Source organism: Thalassophryne amazonica, chromosome 8 (assembly GCF_902500255.1).
Source record: "Thalassophryne amazonica chromosome 8, fThaAma1.1, whole genome shotgun sequence".
Taxonomy (NCBI): domain Eukaryota; kingdom Metazoa; phylum Chordata; class Actinopteri; order Batrachoidiformes; family Batrachoididae; genus Thalassophryne; species Thalassophryne amazonica.
The window spans coordinates 114523880-114545742 of NC_047110.1; the positions used below are offsets into that span (position 1 = coordinate 114523880).

The 21863-nt window shown below is 42.5% G+C and overlaps 1 protein-coding gene across 2 annotated transcripts; it reads left to right on the forward strand.

Moving 5' to 3' along the window:
• On the forward strand, positions 1 to 19597 carry syt8 (synaptotagmin VIII). 2 transcript variants are annotated; one of them, XM_034177318.1, is made up of 9 exons: positions 1 to 1481; positions 1611 to 1757; positions 6116 to 6285; positions 6634 to 6729; positions 14526 to 14693; positions 16320 to 16487; positions 18695 to 18812; positions 18902 to 19035; positions 19290 to 19597. In XM_034177318.1, exons 1-9 carry the CDS (start codon positions 1292 to 1294, stop codon positions 19524 to 19526), a joined length of 1428 nt encoding a protein of 475 aa, XP_034033209.1. In that variant the 5' UTR covers positions 1 to 1291; the 3' UTR covers positions 19527 to 19597. The 2 variants fall into 2 exon arrangements, with proteins under 2 accessions (XP_034033209.1, XP_034033211.1); XM_034177320.1 differs by having other exon boundaries at positions 8 to 299.
• The last annotated feature ends 2266 nt before the right edge of the window (positions 19598 to 21863 follow it).

The window sequence follows — 21863 nt, forward strand, 5'->3', positions numbered from 1 at the left end:
AACAATCATTGATCTGTTTTGTTTCTGCTGAATGTTGACCTGGTCTCTGAGTCATGGGTCCATATCGGTAACCGGGCTAATTGTCGTAGCCGTTGGCCTGATCCACATCTTCAGTCCGTCTGTCGGCAACTCCAGAATCAGACGGGCAACTCCGCCTCTGTTCAAACACTTGGTGTGTGTTTGTGAGCGGCGGGCGTGGTTCGAAAGTTCAACATGTACCTCGGAAGATCAGCTGAAGCTGACTGAACACACGGACTGAAGACATGAGAAGAAAATCCTCGTCTGGGTACTGAGCACAGGTATGATCCAGCTCCATTAACACACATTAAACTTACGTGTTATTTCCTGTGCTGTTTCTTTAATCTACCAACTTTCATGTTTCACTCCATCCACTTTAATGCTACTGTTCTTTCTTTCCATAATCTAATACCTTTCTTTTCTGCTTTTAATTTTAGCTTTTATCACTTCTTTCTTCTGTCTTTCACTTTCTTCCCTCTCTTTCATATTTCCTTCCCCTCCTGCCTCGTCCTCCCTGATTTCTTACTTTCCTCGTTGCCCCTCCTTTACTCCCTCCCTCCTTCCTTTTCTTTATTCCTCTTTTTTGGGGGGTTCTTTCTTTCTCCTCCAATATTTCTTAATATTCTTTCCTCTGTGTTCCAGTCACTCGTTGGTTTTATTAAATACTCCTTTTTATCTGTATAAAATGTTGGATTGGTTTTTCGTCTCTGCTCTGAACTGTGTCAACAGCTTCTGGCTGTGAACTTTTAATCAAACTTGTTTTTCGGCTGCAAACATTTTAGACAAACTTTTGTTTCTGTTCATCTGAAAACTGGCAAATTGAAACTTGTAACATTATTTGAAAGTTTTTCAGGATTCAAAATTTACCAACTGGATGTTATGTGAACACTGTGGTGGGGAATAAGGGGGTCCTGAAGTGCAAAACATTATTTCAAGAAACTGCAGCCTCTTAGGTGACTTGGATGAGCAGCTCAACGAGCTGACGTCCAGTTACTGTCAACATCGAGATTCTTCCTGACAACCGTCAACATCAAGTTTTTAAGTTGCTCTGGTAACTCCAAGGGCCCTATCTTCCACCTGTGTTTCAAAATAGTGCAAAGTGCTGAGATGTATCTGTATGTGCATAATGTGTGTAATTTTTCACTGAGGTGCTGTTTGTCAGTTCAGTCGTGGTTTCAGGTTCCAGGTCTGGGAGTGGACGGTTTGGAACGTTTGTTGTTATCGGAGAGAATCAGGCATCATTGTTTGCTGATGGTGGAGCTGGAATTCCACCATGTCACTTCAGCAGTTTGTTTTATTTCAGCAGTCAGAGAAAGGCTTCAACAATCAACATCTGCAACAAGAGTGCACTCCCAGCCGCCTGCCTCTGCGCTCCCAGTCGCCTCTGCACGGTTGCCTGCAGTTAAATAGACTGTTTCAGTCTCACTGTTTACTCCACGCTGAGAGAGCCGCAGATCCAGCAGGTCCTGGAACAAGTCACTGCCACACCTCTTGCCTCATTTTTTGTCTTTGCATTATTCATCCAGAGTCTTACGTCTGTTGACCACTAGTGGCCATTGTGAGTCTCTCAAATTCTTTATTGTTTCTTCCAGATTTCTTCACTCTCGTCACCATGCCGCCCCCACAACCATCACAGGCTCTGCCCACTGTGACAGTGCTGCACACGACCACTGTCCCCTCCACCACCGCAACCCCCGCTGCCGTCGGCTTCTTCAACAATCTCCTGGACAAGATTCCGTGTAAGTCACCAAATTGCATCATTACCAGAAAACCCTGACGTGCAGACTAGAGTCCCTTTATACAGAGAGTATTGACATGTCACGTGACTCGTGGTGCACTCTTAGGGTCAAATTTGTGTTTGTTGTTAAGCTGTCTGCGTGTATATCCAGTTTATTTGTTTGCGGAAAATACCGGGTTGTGCATTCAGATGCACAAATGGACACAACAAGGTGTTCAAGATCTACAGATTCTCTTCAGATTTCAACAGACACAAAAATTTGGGAAACTAAAGTGAGCCGGGTGGGATGGAAGCGACTTCATCATCAAAGCTCTGCAAGGTAAATAGATAAAAAAATGATGAAAAGACAAAAGGTTAATTTCCTGTGTCCATCGACCAGTAATAGCCTCTGTGTGTGTGTGTGTGTGTGTGTGTGTGTGAGTGAGTGAGTTTGTTGCCTCTGAAAAATCATTAAATTTACTTTATAAAGGAAAAACAAAGGTGTGTTTTAAAGCTCCTCCTATCCAGTTAATCAAAGCAGTTAAATCATTTTAAGTCCTGCTTTGTTACATGTCGTATGTTCAGATTCTCTCCAGACATCGGGACAGAACCCAAATTGTTATTGCTGCCATCATGGACAATTACATGTGTTCACCATCATCAAGCTTCTCACTTCTTATTGTCCCCTTGTCTTCTTATGTCCCTTTACAGTGTCATTACCTGGATCTTTTGTGTCCCGTCCCAAATTCAATCTATTCCTCGGGTTAAATTTATTTCGAGTTGGTGGGCCAGGTCCTTGGATACGTATCTCACACAGGAGAAGATGTGATCTGAACCACAAACAAAAACAGAAAAGTCTTACACACCTCTCTGCAGCTTCTCTCCCCCTGCCATCCCCTCATTACCCCATCCCCGTAGAGACGGTGCCTGCTCCCAGACCACCAATAACCAGCAAAAATCTATTTAAGCATAAAAATTCAAAAAGAAAAAATAATATAGCACCTTCAACTGCACCACAGACTAAAACAGTTAAATGTGGTCTATTAAACATTAGGTCTCTCTCTTCTAAGTCCCTGTTAGTAAATGATATAATAATTGATCAACATATTGATTTATTCTGCCTAACAGAAACCTGGTTACAGCAGGATGAATATGTTAGTTTAAATGAGTCAACACCCCCGAGTCACACTAACTGTCAGAATGCTCGTAGCACGGGCCGGGGCGGAGGATTAGCAGCAATCTTCCATTCCAGCTTATTAATTAATCAAAAACCCAGACAGAGCTTTAATTCATTTGAAAGCTTGACTCTTAGTCTTGTCCATCCAAATTGGAAGTCTAAAAAACCAGTTTTATTTGTTGTTATCTATCGTCCACCTGGTCGTTACTGTGAGTTTCTCTGTGAATTTTCAGACCTTTTGTCTGACTTAGTGCTTAGCTCAGATAAGATAATTATAGTGGGCGATTTTAACATCCACACAGATGCTGAGAATGACAGCCTCAACACTGCATTTAATCTATTATTAGACTCTATTGGCTTTGCTCAAAAAGTAAATGAGTCCACCCACCACTTTAATCATATCTTAGATCTTGTTCTGACTTATGGTATGGAAATAGAAGACTTAACAGTATTCCCTGAAAACTCCCTTCTGTCTGATCATTTCTTAATAACATTTACATTTACTCTGATGGACTACCCAGCAGTGGGGAATAAGTTTCATTACACTAGAAGTCTTTCAGAAAGTGCTGTAACTAGGTTTAAGGATATGTTTCCTTCTTTATGTTCCCTAATGCCATATACCAACACAGTGCAGAGTAGCTACCTAAACTCTGTAAGTGAGATAGAGTATCTCGTCAATAGTTTTACATCCTCATTGAAGACAACTTTGGATGCTGTAGCTCCTCTGAAAAAGAGAGCTTTAAATCAGAAGTGCCTGACTCCGTGGTATAACTCACAAACTCGTAGCTTAAAGCAGATAACCCGTACGTTGGAGAGGAAATGGCGTCTCACTAATTTAGAAGATCTTCACTTAGCCTGGAAAAAAAGTCTGTTGCTCTATAAAAAAGCCCTCCGTAAAGCTAGGACATCTTACTACTCATCACTAATTGAAGAAAATAAGAACCCCAGGTTTCTTTTCAGCACTGTAGCCAGGCTGACAAAGAGTCAGAGCTCTATTGAGCCGAGTATTCCTTTAACTTTAACTAGTAATGACTTCATGACTTTCTTTGCTAATAAAATTTTAACTATTAGAGAAAAAATTACTCATAACCATCCCAAAGACGTATCGTTATCTTTGGCTGCTTTCAGTGATGCCGGTATTTGGTTAGACTCTTTCTCTCAGATTGTTCTGTCTGAGTTATTTCATTAGTTACTTCATCCAAACCATCAACATGCTTATTAGACCCCATTCCTACCAGGCTGCTCAAGGAAGCCCTACCATTATTTAATGCTTCGATCTTAAATATGATCAATCTATCTTTATTAGTTGGCTATGTACCACAGGCTTTTAAGGTGGCAGTAATTAAACCATTACTTAAAAAGCCATCACTTGACCCAGCTATCTTAGCTAATTATAGGCCAATCTCCAACCTTCCTTTTCTCTCAAAAATTCTTGAAAGGGTAGTTGTAAAACAGCTAACTGATCATCTGCAGAGGAATGGTCTATTTGAAGAGTTTCAGTCAGGTTTTAGAATTCATCATAGTACAGAAACAGCATTAGTGAAGGTTACAAATGATCTTCTTATGGCCTCAGACAGTGGACTCATCTCTGTGCTTGTTCTGTTAGACCTCAGTGCTGCTTTTGATACTGTTGACCATAAAATTCCCATCTACTCAAAGTGATGTTCATCAGTGAAATCACCTGGTGGAGTTGGTGGTTACAAAGAAAACCTGCACCCTCTTGGCCTTTTCTGGAATCAGTTTGACACCTATGATTTAAATGAAGTGATTAACCCGCAGATATTATCAGTTATCAAGTTGTTCACCAGTGAATATGGCTTTATACACCCTTCAGAAAACCATACCGTATAAAGCCATATTCATTGGTGAACAACTTGATAACGATTTTATCATATACCTATAAATGATAAATGCACGCAGAACACAATGCGCATGCTCTCCCTTCGCTCACTGCCTCCTGGGGTATGGATGCGGGAACCACAAAGAATCCAACTCAAGGCCACGGAGCTCTGCGGCTGCGGTTACCGAGACCATGCAGCGGGCGCTGCGCATCAATACAGCGAGCGTAGTCTCTGGACCTGTTGCTGCATGCAGCTCGGCACAGCAGACAGCGGGCGGTGTGAGTGGCCCGCTGCGGTGCTTACCTTGCCCGCAGACTCAGTAAGCGCATCGGAGACAGTGAGAGCAATCACGGTGCCGCGAGCGGCCCGCCTGATGACGCAGAACACAATGCGCTGTTTTAAAAAAAAAAGAAGCATGCAAAATTGAACTAAAAAAATCATCGAAACTGTGAGGCCACGAAAGGGAGTTACGTTCTAAAAATAACCCGCGATATGCGAAATCCGCGAAGTAGTCAGCGTTATTTTTACAATTATTATAGATGTTTTAAGGCTGTAAAACCCCTCACTACACACTTTATACTACACACTTTTCTCAAACGGGCATTACCATTTTCTCACTTTTCTCTCCTGTGTAAACACTCAAAGTTCAAACCTTAGTAGAAAAAAATAGAACGTTTTCCTATAAATAATTATGATTGCTTTTAGAACTAACAAATTTAATTTTAACGATCAACCTATGAGGTTGGACACGTAAGAAATTATTAATAGTGACTCACCAGTATTTCACAGTTCCTCTGACCTCGCCTCTTCGTCGTGGCGCCGCTCCGCTGTCCGGATTGGCTGATTACTCGGGTGGTATGAAAAATATTACCCGTCCGTGAAAAGGGTGTATTGCTATTTATTCTTTAGTATTTTATCTAATCATATTGGCGTATCATTTATAAGTATATGATAATGGCTGATATATCTAGCAACAAGCAGTCTGATATTGGAGCTTATACTCATATACACTGTCCTCTCCATAACAACCCCCCCCCCCCCCCCCCGAAGAAAAAAATAAACATTCAAAGTCCTCCCTAAACTACCCCGTCTTTGCGCAGTGACATCATATACATGGATAGTCAGAGCGCGCTGTGCAAGCGGCGCTTCAGTGGTTCAGCACAACTGGCCCCAAAATGGCATCTTATTCCCAGCTGTCACTACTCTCTGACTAAAGAGACTCTAGTGCAAACTGTCTGTGACTGCCACCTACTGGTGGCATTAATAACAACATGTGGAGATTAGTTTTGGCTGTTGGCAAAACTGTCTGCTCTAGTGCGTGCTCTCTGGGTTACTTTGTTTACACTGTCCCTACGTCTGCAGTGCCTCGATGGGCAATCTACACCATCTTTGGGGGCGGAGCTCTGCTGATCATCCTCTGCTGTCTTTGTATCTGCATCAAGTGCTGCTGCAGGAACAGGAAGAAGAAGAAGAAGAAGCAGCAGGAACAGCTCAAACTGAAGGGTGCGAACGGAAAAACCTCAACAGCACTGGTGGGTGATGGCGCCCTCTGCCTTCAGGTGGACTCAGGGGCTTTTGTCAAAGATTCACAAGATTCACTTGGTGCTACAAGATGAAGTTGACTTTTATGAGATGTACAAAAAAAAAAAACAAGTAGTCACTAGAGGGTGCTCTCATCAGCAAAAGACAGAAACTGTGCATGAAATGAGAATGGTGTCATGTTTTAGATGTTTGAAAGAACCGAGGCCAGCAAGTCACCGAAAACCCTAAAAACCCACCACGGTGTCCTGCACAACACGTGGTCTGGTCCAGGGTGAAGTTCTGACCCAGTTTGTGATGCCAGTGTCTGACCTGGTCTCGTGTTTCCTGTAACCCGCCAGGTTCAGCCTGATGTCGGCGATGTGGATTACGGTGCCATGAAGCTCCAGCGAGGAAAGCTGCTCTACTCTCTGGAGTACAACGCCACTCTGTCTGAAGTGAGACCACCGTCTGGACACTGACCGATTCTACCTTTATTCCTTTGTTGAACCTCACGTCACATGACCCCCAGTGAAGGAACACAGTCACATGACCTCTGTGTGAACATGGTGTTGTGCACTTAGCCATGTGGCTAACACGCACTTCTCATAAGCTACAAACAGAAATGAACTTCATCTGAGTCCAACCCTGTAGGATTGAGGTGTACCTAATGAAGTGGGCAGTAAGTGTATCTTGAAATGATGGCAAATGTTTATCCAGAAGAAGGTCATTTATGGATGTAGGCTGATGAGATGTTTATATTTTACACAATGTCAGCGCTAGCTTTTGGCTACCTTCAGGAGCCACATGGTGCAGGTGACATTTTCCTCGTTAGTCTCCTAATATGATAAACATTACTAGGTGAGTAACACAGAACCAAGAGCAGAACGGTGGAAGGTCATTCCATGACCCAAACCTAAACATAACAAGGGCTCAAGAACAGAACCCTGAGGTACTACATATTTAACTACAGAAGATTTAGATGAAACATAAGACACATTCTGGTTGTGTGATCTCACCATGAGACACCTCAACCAGAACTAACTAGTTTCCTGGTTTAACAATATTAACTGATGAAGAATATCAAATGGCACATGGATTCAAATAAAGCACAAAACTGCACCTTCTAAGTAGTTGGTTAAAACAAGAAGTTGTCTGTAAAGTGTCCGTGTGTCACTGCTGGAATGTCGCATTAAACTAAGAAGACAGACAGAACAAAAATGTTCCCAAACATACACTCAACAAAAATATAAACGCAACACTTTTGGTTTTGCTCCCATTTTGTATGCGATGAACTCAAAGATCTAAAACTTTTTCCACATACACAATATCACCATTTCCCTCAAATATTGTTCACAAACCAGTCTAAATCTGTGATAGTGAGCACTTCTCCTTTGCTGAGATAATCCATCCCACCTCACAGGTGTGCCATATCAAGATGCTGATTAGACACCATGATTAGTGCACAGGTGTGCCTTAGACTGTCCACAATAAAAGGCCACTCTGAAAGGTGCAGTTTTGTTTTATTGGGGGGATACCAGTCAGTATCTGGTGTGACCACCATTTGCCTCATGCAGTGCAACACATCTCCTTCGCATAGAGTTGATCAGGTTGTCAATTGTGGCCTGTGGAATGTTGGTCCACTCCTCTTCAATGGCTGTGCGAAGTTGCTGGATATTGGCAGGAACTGGTACACGCTGTCGTATACGCCGGTCCAGAGCATCCCAAACATGCTCAATGGGTGACATGTCCGGTGAGTATGCCGGCCATGCAAGAACTGGGACATTTTCAGCTTCCAAGAATTGTGTACAGATCCTTGCAACATGGGGCCGTGCATTATCCTGCTGCAACATGAGGTGATGTTCTTGAATGTATGGCACAACAATGGGCCTCAGGATCTCGTCACAGTATCTCTGTGCATTCAAAATGCCATCAATAAAATGCACCTGTGTTCTTCGTCCATAACAGACGCCTGCCCATACTATAACCCCACCGCCACCATGGGCCACTCGATCCACAACATTGACATCAGAAAACCACTCACCCACACGACGCCACACACGCTGTCTGCCATCTGCCCTGAACAGTGTGAACATGGATTCATCCATCATCAACCATCATCAATTTTATTTATATAGCGCCAAATCACAACAAACAGTTGCCCCAAGGCGCTTTATATTGTAAGGCAAGGCCATACAATAATTACGTAAAAACCCCAACGGTCAAAACGACCCCCTGTGAGCAAGCACTTGGCTACAGTGGGAAGGAAAAACTCCCTTTTAACAGGAAGAAACCTCCAGCAGAACCAGGCTCAGGGAGGGGCAGTCTTCTGCTGGGACTGGTTGGGGCTGAGGGAGAGAACCAGGAAAAAAGACATGCTGTGGAGGGGAGCAGAGATCAATCACTAATGATTAAATGCAGAGTGGTGCATACAGAGCAAAAAGAGAAAGAAACACTCAGTGCATCATGGGAACCCCCCAGCAGTCTAAGTCTATAGGAGCATAACTAAGGGATGGTTCAGGGTCACCTGATCCAGCCCTAACTCTAAGCTTTAGCAAAAAGGAAAGTTTTAAGCCTAATCTTAAAAGTAGAGAGGGTGTCTGTCTCCCTGATCTGAATTGGGAGCTGGTTCCACAGGAGAGGAGCCTGAAAGCTGAAGGCTCTGCCTCCCATTCTACTCTTACACGCCCTAGGAACTACAAGTAAGCCTGCAGTCTGAGAGCGAAGCGCTCTATTGGGGTGATATGGTACTATGAGGTCCCTAAGATAAGATGGGACCTGATTATTCAAAACCTTATAAGTAAGAAGAAGAATTTTAAATTCTATTCTAGAATTAACAGGAAGCCAGTGAAGAGAGGCCAATATGGGTGAGATATGCTCTCTCCTTCTAGTCCCTGTCAGTACTCTAGCTGCAGCATTTTGAATTAACTGAAGGCTTTTCAGGGAACTTTTAGGACAACCTGATAATAATGAATTACAATAGTCCAGCCTAGAGGAAATAAATGCATGAATTAGTTTTTCAGCATCACTCTGAGACAAGACCTTTCTAATTTTAGAGATATTGCACAAATGCAAAAAAGCAGTCCTACATATTTGTTTAATATGCGCATTGAATGACATATCCTGATCAAAAATGACTCCAAGATTTCTCACAGTATTACTAGAGGTCAGGGTAATGCCATCCAGAGTAAGGATCTGGTTAGACGCCATGTTTCTAAGATTTGTGGGGCCAAGTACAATAACTTCAGTTTTATCTGAGTTTAAAAGCAGGAAATTAGAGGTCATCCATGTCTATGTCTGTAAGACAATCCTGCAGTTTAGCTAATTGGTGTGTGTCCTCTGGCTTCATGGATAGATAAAGCTGGGTATCATCTGCGTAACAATGAAAATTTAAGCAATGCCGTCTAATAATACTGCCTAAGGGAAACATGTATAAAGTGAATAAAATTGGTCCTAGCACAGAACCTTGTCGAACTCCATAATTAACCTTAGTCTGTGAAGAAGATTCAACATTGATATGAGCAAATTGTAATCTATTAGATAAATATGATTCAAACCACCGAGCGCAGTGCCTTTAATACCTATGGCATGCTCTAATCTCTGTAATAAAATTTTATGGTCAACAGTATCAAAAGCAGCACTGAGGTCTAACAGAACAAGCACAGAGATGAGTCCACTGTCTGAAGCCATAAGAAGATCATTTGTAACCTTTACTAATGCTGTTTCTGTACTATGATGAATTCTAAAACCTGACTGAAACTCTTCAAATAGACCATTCCTCTGCAGATGATCAGTTAGCTGTTTTACAACTACCCTTTCAAGAATTTTTGAGAGAAAAGGAAGGTTGGAGATTGGCCTATAATTAGCTAAGATAGCTGGGTCAAGTGATGGCTTTTTAAGTAATGGTTTAATTACTGCCACCTTAAAAGCCTGTGGTACATAGCCAACTAATAAAGATAGATTGATCATATTTAAGATCGAAGCATTAAATAATGGTAGGGCTTCCTTGAGCAGCCTGGTAGGAATGGGGTCTAATAGACATGTTGATGGTTTGGATGAAGTAACTAATGAAAATAACTCAGACAGAACAATCTGAGAGAAAGAGTCTAACCAAATACCGGCATCACTGAAAGCAGCCAAATATAACGATACGTCTTTGGGATGGTTATGAGTCATTTTTTCTCTAATAGTTAAAATTTTATTAGCAAAGAAAGTCATGAAGTCATTACTAGTTAAAGTTAAAGGAATACTCGGCTCAATAGAGCTCTGACTCTTTGTCAGCCTGGCTACAGTGCTGAAAAGAACCTGGGGTTGTTCTTATTTTCTTCAATTAGTGATGAGTAGTAAGATGTCCTAGCTTTACGGAGGGCTTTTTTATAGAGCAACAGACTCTTTTTCCAGGCTAAGTGAAGATCTTCTAAATTAGTGAGACGCCATTTCCTCTCCAACTTACGGGTTATCTGCTTTAAGCTGCAAGTTTGTGAGTTATACCACGGAGTCAGGCACTTCTGATTTAAAGCTCTCTTTTTCAGAGGAGCTACAGCATCCAAAGTTGTCTTCAATGAGGATGTAAAACTATTGACGAGATACTCTATCTCACTTACAGAGTTTAGGTAGCTACTCTGCACTGTCGGTATACGGCGTTAGAGAACATAAAGAAGGAATCATATCCTTAAACCTAGTTACAGCACTTTCTGAAAGACCTCTAGTGTAATGAAACTTATTCCCCACTGCTGGGTAGTCCATCAGAGTAAATGTAAATGTTATTAAGAAATGATCAGACAGAAGGGAGTTTTCAGGGAATACTGTTAAGTCTTCAATTTCCATACCATAAGTCAGAACAAGTTCTAAGATATGATTAAAGTGGTGGGTGGACTCATTTACATTTTGAGCAAAGCCAATAGAGTCTAATAATAGATTAAATGCAGTGTTGAGGCTGTCATTCTCAGCATCTGTGTGGATGTTAAAATCGCCCACTATAATTATCTTATCTGAGCTAAGCACTAAGTCAGACAAAAGGTCTGAAAATTCACAGAGAAACTCACAGTAACGACCAGGAGGACGATAGATAACAAATAAAACTGGTTTTTGGGACTTCCAGTTTGGATGGACAAGACTAAGAGTCAAGCTTTCAAATGAATTAAAGCTCTGTCTGGATTTTTGATTAATTAATAAGCTGGAATGGAAGATTGCTGCTAATCCTCCGCCTCGGCCCGTGCTACGAGCATTCTGGCAGTTAGTGTGACTCGGGGGTCTTGACTCATTTAAACTAACATATTCATCCTGCTGTAACCAGGTTTCTGTAAGGCAGAATAAATCAATATGTTGATCAATTATTATATCATTTACTAACAGGGACTTAGAAGAGAGAGCCCTAATGTTTAATAGACCACATTTAACTGTTTTAGTCTGTGCTGCAGTTGAAGGTGCTATATTATTTTTTCTTTTTGAATTTTTATGCTTAAATAGATTTTTGCTGGTTATTGGTGGTCTGGGAGCAGGCACCGTCTCTACGGGGATGGGGTAATGAGGGGATGGCAGGGGGAGAGAAGTTGCAGAGAGGTGTGTAAGACTACAACTCTGCTTCCTGGTCCCAACCCTGGAAAGTCACAGTTTGGAGGATTTAAGAAAATTGGCCAGATTTCTAGAAATGAGAGCTGCTCCATCCAAAGTGGGATGGATGCCGTCTCTCCTAACAAGACCAGGTTTTCCCCAGGAGCTTTGCCAATTATCCATGAAGAGAACACCTCTCCAATGTGCCAAACGCCAGCGAATGTGAGCATTTGCCCAACCAAGTCGGTTACGACGACGAACTGGAGTGAGGTCGAGACCCCGATGAGGACGACGAGCATGCAGATGAGCTTCCCTGAGACGGTTTCTGACAGTTTGTGCAGAAATTCTTTGGTTATGCAAACCGATTGTTTCAGCAGCTGTCCGAGTGGCTGGTCTTAGACGATCTTGGAGGTGAACATGCTGGATGTGGAGGTCCTGGGCTGGTGTGGTTACACGTGGTCTGCGGTTGTGAGGCTGGTTGGATGTACTGCCAAATTCTCTGAAACACCTTTGGAGACGGCTTATGGTAGAGAAATGAACATTCAATACACGAGCAACAGCTCTGGTTGACATTCCTGCTGTCAGCATGCCAATTACACGCTCCCTCAAATCTTGTGACATCTGTGGCATTGTGCTGTGTGATAAAACTGCACCTTTCAGAGTGGCCTTTTATTGTGGGCAGTCTAAGGCACACCTGTGCACTAATCATGGTGTCTAATCAGCATCTTGATATGGCACACCTGTGAGGTGGGATGGATTATCTCAGCAAAGGAGAAGTGCTCACTATCACAGATTTAGACTGGTTTGTGAACAATATTCGAGGGAAATGGTGATATTGTGTATGTGGAAAAAGTTTTAGATCTTTGAGTTCATCTCATACAAAATGGGAGCAAAACTAAAAGTGTTGCGTTTATATTTTTGTTGAGTGTATTATTATCCCATTAGGAAACGCAATGGAACTGAGTTCCTTTCCAATATCAGCTGAATGCCAGGTCCTGTACCAGGTCCTGTCTGGGAGCATGTAGTGGATCTGGCTGTCACTAATCCACCACTCCACAAAACTGTACCAGGTCCTGGTTGACACACATCTCACCCATCCCCAGCCTCATAAAAATCAACATCTATCAGGTGGCAGGTCGGTCGGTTGGTCTTCTCCATTTGTGAGGGTCCTCAACACAGAGACACCCACTTCAAGAAAAGCACCACATGGTCTCAGTGTCTCAGGTGACAATCCCTCAAAATGTGGGAACTACATGTCATTTGAGTCTCACTGAACAGTGGTTCATTTGAAACAAACTCATTCAAAAAACCTCTGTCCAACACAGACATGTCTGTCCAACATGGACGCCTCTGTCCAAAATGGACATCTCTGTCAAAACACTGACACCACTGTCCATCAACCTCATGACTCCATAAGTTGTCAGGTGTTTTTTACATTGACGTCCGAGATTCTCGATGTGCCTGAGATCAGTGGCTCTCTGAGACACTCTCACACTCTGAACTGATGTAATTCAGCTCCAACTGATATTCCGTGACTTGGAAATGTTCTTGTGTCTGTTCTGACATGTAAAAATGATGTCAGTCTTATGTGGATATGCTTTTTTATTTTTATGTATTTACGAGGTCTGTTAGAAAAGTATCGGACCTTTTTATTTTTTCAAAAACCTGATGGATTTGAATCACATGTGCTTGTATGAGCAAACCTTGAACCTTCGTGCGCATGCGTGAACTTTTTCACACCTGTCGATTGCATCATTAATGGTAAGCAGCCTTTGTGTGAGGACGTGTGTTGTGAGCTCGGCGGATTTTCATTTCAAGGAAAAAGATGGAACGACTGGAGCAGCGCCGCATCAAATTTTGCCAGAAACTGGGCGACAGCCAGGTGGAAACCATTTGGATGATTCAGAGGGCTTTCGGTGGCTTTTCAGTCGTGTGACTATCCGAGAAATTGTGGAAGAGGTGGGCATGTCACAACATGTCCTGTGAGACTTCCAACACGGAGGCGCTTTTGCTCCGCCATCAGCAACAGCATGAATTTCACAGCCACTCTTTTCATGGCCAAATCTTCTGTCACAGTGGAATGTACCGAAAAACTGCTGATGTCCACCTCTTCCACAATTTCTCGGATAGTCACACGACGGTCCCACATCACCACAGCGTTCACTTTGGAAATGATCTGGTCATTTCAGCATGTTGATGGCCGACCGGAGCGTGGCTCGCTCTCCACCATTGTGCGGCCGTCTTTAAACCGGTTGTACCGCTCCTTAATCTGTGTGATGCCCAGAGGATCGTCACCGAAAGCCGTCTGAATCATCCGAATGGCTTCCACCTGGCTGTCACCCAGTTTCTGGCAAAATTTGATGCGGCGCTGCTCCAGTTGTTCCATGTTTTTCCTTGAAATGAAAATCCGCCGAGCGCACTGCACACGTCTCACACAAAGGCTGCTTACCAGGAAATGACGCAATCGACAGGAGTGAAAATGTTCACGCATGCGCACGAAGGTTCAAGGTTGGCTCATACAAGCACACGTGATTCAAATCCATCACGTTTTTGAAAAAAATAAAGGTCCGATACTTTTCTAACAGACCTCGTATGTATCTGATTGACTGCTTTGTGGTTGTGGACTCCGGCCTTTGGGTTCAGTCCTTTGGCCTGTGGAGACCTCTGAAAACAGGCTGTTCTCTCGTGTTCTTGTTTGCAGCTCACGGTGGGGATCAAGCGAGCTGAAGGTCTGAAGGCCATGGACCTGGGAGGAAGTTCTGACCCCTACGTCAAAATTTACCTCTGCCCTGAAAAATCCAAAACCTGCGAGACCAAAGTCTTCAGGAACATGCTCAACCCCATCTTTAACGAGCAGTTCACCTTCCAGGTGAGGTGCCCTCTGCAGGTCAAAATGTCAAAACATTCATCCATCTTTGAAACGTTGAGTGCTGACTGAGACCAGCTCCATTTAAATGCCCTGTCCCCCAGAGTCCAGATCAGGCCTCAGGAATAAATCCTGGAAGTAAAGAGAATAGCTCCCCGAACTTTTTTGTTTTATGAATTTGTCCACAGGTAAGAAGGAAGGAGTCCAAGAACTGTCTTATAAATTAATCTATGTATATGCCAGTTCTTCTGCTGTGTGTGCGCGTTTGCCTACCCTGTCTGTCCTCTGTCTTGTTCTGTGTATACGGGATATGCGTTTGCCCGCTGCCTGTAACCTGTTGGTTGTCTGTGTGTGTGTCCTCTGCTGTCTGTCATCCCTGTGGGTCCCTGTCATGTATATGCATTCTGTCAGTTATGCATGTGTGGGTGCTTGTAAACCGTTGTGTTCACTCCCCTGCCCATGTCGGTCATTTGGGTTTCTCATCCTCGTCTGTGCCTTCATCAGGGCTGGTCCAGCAGGGGATGCACGGTTCCTCAGCAGAGCTGTCTCTTGGCTCCGGGGTGGACACAGGGTAACCAGAACTTTCTGCTTTGTTTCTCTGGTCGGTGAGCATGTCTGGCTCCATACCAGAGGTAGTCGATCTGTCGGCAAAGATGATCAGCCCCACTCCGGTTGATGTCACTGGCTCCGAGGGGTCTTCGACCCTGGAGCTCGGAGACGTCTCTGGTCTGCAGGAGTTGGCAGCCTCTAGTGCATATTGTGTTTGTGCTCTGAGGGAGCAGAGCAGAGCAAACACCAAGACAGCACAACAACTTCAGTCTGCGGGTGGACCAGGTGGATGACTCACTGGATAAATCATGTTTAAGTTCTTGTGTCAACAACAAAGCATGTCTTAATGGATGAACTGCAGTTCTTCCTGTTAAAAGGGAGTTTTTCCTTCCCACTGTCGCCAAGTGCTTGCTCATAGGGGGTCGTTTTGACCATTGGGGTTTTTCTGTAATTATTGTATGGCTTTGCCTTACAATATAAAGCCCCTTGGGTGACTGTTTGTTGTGATTTGGCGCTATATAAATAAAATTGATTTGATTTGATTTGACTTTATGCTGCTGTCACACTGTGGTGGATTGAGGAAACTTTAAGTAACTGATACAAAGTTTTGACTTCTGTTTTTATCCTGTAAAAGTCCTTTTCTAATTCGTTATGCGTTCCTGGCCAACTGATGTTTGGCAAGTCTTGGAAAGTTTTGTGCATGCTCAAGACATCAGACAGAGAGCTCCCCCAGTGGTTGCACGTTTGTTTACAGTTTTGTCTCTGTTTATTAGCTTGCCAGTGGACATCCAGTGGACGTTAGTTTTATGTGTGCACCATGCACCCGCATCTGGCGGTTGTCCACTCATTCCTTCAGAGCCCCAAATCCACCAGAGACCAGTGGATTAGGCGATCTTTGCAACCAAACAAATTAATTCAGTCCTTTACAGTGTGACGACCTTTTACCTGCCATCTGCTGACATGCCGGTGGAGGATAAAACAGAGAGTGAAAAAGACAACAGACAAACATCTGCAAAGTTTACGCTTGACTAATAAATGAGCCGTAAATGTTTTCTTCACCTGTACAAATGCTTTTTACAGATTTCCAAAGCTTCACTCCTCAAGTCGACAGCAGTGATGCAAGTGATCGACTTCAACCGATTCTCCAAACACAACATAATCGGCGAGGTTAGGCTGCAGCTCTCCGACATCGACTGGAAAAACGTCATCGAGGAGTGGCGAGACCTCGCCAAGCCCGCCCAGTTTGAGGTCGCTGTTTAGCTTTTTCCCACTGAGCTTTACTCATGTTTGGAAGAGAAACATTTGAAGTTAGTGTGCATCCTCCACCAGCCACAAGAGAAGTCCCAACATCACCTCGAGTCCACTCCAGCACAGTTCCCCACATTAAATTTGTGTTCCTAAACACTACAGTGCCATATGAATAATGTTTACTTAAAAAGAAAAGGAACAGCAAAATATGATTTTATCTGAAGGTGCTGTGATTGATTTTTCTCAACCAATAGATGTTGCACTGGTGCCACATTTCAGGACATAACAGAGTTTCTCTCCTCAGCCACCCCTCCTCAAACCTCCCTCCTCCACACGGAACAGCACTTGGAGCCTGTTAACAGGTCCAACAGCTGCCAGTCTTGTACAGACTCTAGTCTAACCACATTCTTGGTCATAGGCATTTTTGACCTCTAAATGTCATTTTTGTACTTAATTCTGCAAAACAGCTGCAGTCTGTCTTCAATAAATTCAACAGCTATATGGCGAGTAGTGAGAAGTCTCTTTATAAATGTATTGGGAGAACGGTTTCAGAAGACGGGACTTACAGTAGTGTTCAGAATAATAGTAGTGCTATGTGACTAAAAAGATTAATCCAGGTTTTGAGTATATTTCTTATTGTTACATGGGAAACAAGGTACCAGTAGATTCAGTAGATTCTCACAAATCCAACAAGACCAAGCATTCATGATATGCACACTCTTAAGGCTATGAAATTGGGCTATTAGTAAAAAAAAAAAAAGTAGAAAAGGGGGTGTTCACAATAATAGTAGCATCTGCTGTTAACGCTACAAACTCAATTATGTTCAAACTGCTTTTTTATCAATCCTGTGAATCACTAAACTAGTATTTAGTTGTATAACCACAGTTTTTCATGATTTCTTCACATCTGCGAGGCATTAATTTTGTTGGTTTGGAACCAAGATTTTGCTGGTTTACTAGTGTGCTTGGGGTCATTGTCTTGTTGAAACACCCATTTCAAGGGCATGTCCTCTTCAGCATAAGGCAACATGACCTCTTCAAGTATTTTGACTGATCCAAACTGATCCATGATACCTGGTATGTGATATATAGGCCCAACACCATAGTAGGAGAAACATGCCCATATCATGATGCTTGCACCACCATGCTTCACCGTCTTCACTGTGAACTGTGGCTTGAATTCAGAGTTTGGGGGTCGTCTCACAAACTGTCTGTGGCCCTTGGACCCAAAAAGAACAATTTTACTCTCATCAGTCCACAAAATATTCCTCCATTTCTCTTTAGGTCAGTTGATGTGTTCTTTGGCAAATTGTAACCTCTTCTGCACGTCTTTTATTTAACAGAGGGACTTTGTGGGGGATTCTTGTAAATAAATTAGCTAAATAAATAAATTAGCAAATAAATTAACTCCACATCCTGGAGCTGATCAATGGGTGAGCCTTTGCCATTCTGGTTATTCTTCTATACATTTTGATGGCTGTTTTCCGTTTTCTTCCACGCGTCTATTTTTTTTTATCCATTTTAAAGCATTGGAGATCATTGTAGATGAACAGCCTATAATTTTTTGCACCTGCGTATATGTTTTCCCCTCTCCAATCAACTTTTTAATCAAACTACGCTGTTCTTCTGAACAATGTCTTGAACGTCCCATTTTCCTCAGGCTTTCAAAGAGAAAAGCATGTTCAACAGGTGCTGGCTTCATCCTTAAATAGGGGACACCTGATTCACACCTGTTTGTTCCACAAAACTGATGAACTCACTGACTGAATGCCACATTACTATTATTGTGAACACCCCCTTTTCTATTTTTTTTTTTTTTTACTAATAGCCCAATTTCATAACCTTAAGAGTGTGCATATCATGAATGCTTGGTCTTGTTGGATTTGTGAGAATCTACTGAATCTACTGGTACATTGTTTCCCATGTAACAATAAGAAATATACTCAAAATGTAGATTTATCTTTTTAGTCACATAGCACTACTATTATTCTGAACACTACTGTACATGTACTAAATGTGCACACGCAGAGAGACTGGGAAAATAGAAAAGCTCAGAGCACAGAGGGAGTGCTGCTTTATTGTTTGATATTTAATGTGTCTTTTTGAGCACCCTTATTTTTACATTTTTTTACTTTGATATTCCTTAAGAAACGAAACCTTGCCATTCCCGTGAGACTGACGTGTTCTGTGTGGTTTGTGTGGTACAGGAAGAAAACCTGGGCGAGATCTGCTTCTCTCTTCGTTACGTCCCCACTGCAGGCAAACTGACGGTGGTCATTCTGGAGGCCAAAAACCTGAAGAGCATGGACACCGGCGGAGCTTCAGGTCTGAGACGCCTCAAGCTCATGTAAGCCTGGCTGATGGTTTGGCTGATGAAGAGTTGTGTGTAATTTTCACTCGCTCTGAATTCACAGATCCATATGTGAAGGTACAGCTTGCTCTGGACAGGAGGAAGTGGAAGAAACAGATGACATCTGTTAAGAAGAAAACTCTCAACCCATATTACAACGAGTCCTTCACCTTCGATGTGTCCTTTGAACAAATCAAAGTTAATCTTCATTTTTTATCAACTAATACAGATTTTTTTTTTTTTAAGTTGAACATCTCAAAAACAAACAAAATTACTTAAAAATATGAGGTTGTCTTTAATTTAATTTTCATTGTAAATGCCAAATCCAAAAAAGTTAAATTGACAGACAGTAGACATGAGAGAGTCTCAGCAGGTTGTTGGAGGACATCCTGACCTGGACCTGGTGTGTTGCATTTTGCAAGGTCTTCACCTGAACTGTCTCTCCACTGCAGAGGGTCAACCTGGTGATCTCAGTGTGGGACCACGACGCCCTGAGCAGGAACGACTCCATGGGCAAGATCTACCTCGGCTGTGATGCCACAGGGAACCAGCTGAGGCACTGGGCTGACATGTTGTCCAACCCGCGGCGACCGGTCGCTCAGTGGCACACCCTGCTGACCAATCAACAGGTCAATGCCACCTTGACCCTAAAACGCAAGATCCCCTTTAAACATAAAATCCCCTTCTGATGGGGAAAAAAAAAACTGCCAAGAGACGGTTCTGGAACATTTCAAATCCACAAGGAGGAGATGATTGCACACGTTCACGGACATTATAGGACTCTGAATCATCAAATCTTTTTTTTTTTTTTACGTAATATTATATGATAAAAAGGACTAAAATTTTTATTTAAAATGTTAATATTTTACTTCCTAATCTGAGCACTTCCAGTATGAACTCTAATAAACCTCAGCGTTGAGCAAAGCTGTTTTTTATCTGTAATTTCTGTTAAATATATATGTTTTCTGAGATCATAATCATAATTTTGACAGATACAAAAATGTAACAAATGAACAGTGCAGACAAGATTCAATATAAATGAGATTTTGGCATATCTTATAACCAGCGCTCGGTCGTAAAACTGTTTTGTAAGCTGGGTTTGAGAGGAAAACTCTAAATTTGATCATAGTATTGGGTGTCAGCTGAGACTGTGGCCACTAGAGGGTGTGTTTTGGGGGAGACTATAGGTCACTGCTACAGGTCATTTTTTTTCTTTGCTTGAGGGACACGTGTTTTCTCACAGGGAGGGTCGACGTGTCTAACAGGGACCGATTTCCGTCAGAAAGGCACCTGCAGGGAACCTGCGGACAAATCAAGGACCAAGTGCTTCGTCACATATCATGTGATGCACAGAAGAGTTTTACTGGCCCCATCGTGCAGGAAATGCCCTTTTTGAACAGCCTGAGTCCGTCGCTGTTAACTGATCTGAGAGTCGGAATTTGAACAAAGCGTAAACAAATGACTGAGTTGAGCGGAATCTAAATAACCCTCAAATGTGACTGAATGAATCGGTTAAATTAACAGAGCCAAAAGAGATGACTCCATGAAGTGAACCGTTTCCATCGTCACTCATGAGGAGAGTCCGGGGATTCGGGCCCGCGCTCACACTGCCAGACCTGTACCCAAAGGCGTGAAGGCAGCTACACAACGTAAAGTCGCTGCTGTTCCCCTGGAAAAAACCACAGCGGCAAGAGGAGAACCCTGAGCATGTGGCTGACCTCTGACACGCTGACGGTGGTTTCGGCTGACACACCCATGTGCTTAGTGACAAAGGCAGCCACGTGCACACTCAGTGATGTGCACACTCAGTGACATCATCAGGTCACTGGGTTGCCGGGATACCAGTTGAGGCAGAGCCAATCAACACAGAGAAAAAAACAAATCACCATCCGGATAATCATTAGGAGACAAGAACAGACCTGTCAGGTCTCACGCATTTGGTGTGGGACCTGACATGCTGTCACGCTCTCGTGCTAAAGCATGACATTCTCCTGAATTTCACAACTCTGACCTGCAAGAGGGTGAGACTAACGCACGGGTTGAGTGTGCAGCGTCGGTGCAAACCAGTCAGAGAAAGGGCATGTCAGCGCTCGGTGGCAAAAAAAAAAAGCACCCCAAAAAATTAATTGGAGTGTGAATGTAATTTTGTTGCCTCTGCACTCGTGTAACGACAATGACAATAAATCTCATCTAAATCTAAGTTAAATGTCATGTAAAATATGCATAATGCAAAATAAAATACATGAACCAAAATTATGGCAGTAAAATCCCTCATCAATGTCAAAGATGATAACTTTTTATTGTTGTTGCTGTTTGGGTCTGGGGGCTAATTGTTCCCAAGGCTGCTTTGCACTGAATCTTAGGCTACTGTTGCTTATGTGTGCAAGCTGTTCCTAACAAAATAATAATTAGAAAATTCCTCCCTCATCACTTTTCTGATGTCAAGGATAATAAAATATTTTTTAAAATGGGGCCTAATTATTCCTAAGGTTGATTTGCACTGAAACTTTTTAATGTGTGTGTGTGTGTATATATATATATATATATATATATATATATATACACACACACAATGATGCACATTTTAAAAGGTTTCACTGTAAAGCTTCCTTAGGAATAATTTGGCCCCATTAAAAAAAAAAAAAAGTTTTATCATCCTTGACATCAGAAAAAAAGTGATAAGGGTTTTTTTTTTCTTAGAAACTGAGAACGAACAATACAGTAAATTTTTTTTAAGTTGGGAAATTCCCCTTGTAATATGGATTAACATAAGTTCATGGCACTCGGTTCGTGTCATTCTGGAGGATTCACAGCCTGGTTCTTCTTTCCTGAAACTTGTGGCCATCAACAAGACAAGATTTATTTTTTATTGAACACAATAAAACAATATAGAAAAACGTGTTGTCAAAATGCATTAGAATATAAAGTAAGAATTTACAAAACAAAAAAGAAAGAACTGTCGAGAAAGCAAAACCTTGGGTGTAATTCAAAGAAGTGCTTTCGTGGACCTGTTGCTGGTTGTACCT

Coding starts and splice junctions, on each gene's coding strand:
- syt8 (XM_034177318.1), top strand. CDS start 1,292: ATGTCACTTCAGCAGTTTGTTTTATTTCAGCAGTCAGAGAAAGGCTTC. Junction 14,694..16,319: donor ACGAGCAGTTCACCTTCCAG/GTGAGGTGCCCT, acceptor TGCTTTTTACAG/ATTTCCAAAGCTTCACTCCT. Junction 18,813..18,901: donor GGACACCGGCGGAGCTTCAG/GTCTGAGACGCC, acceptor CTGAATTCACAG/ATCCATATGTGAAGGTACAG.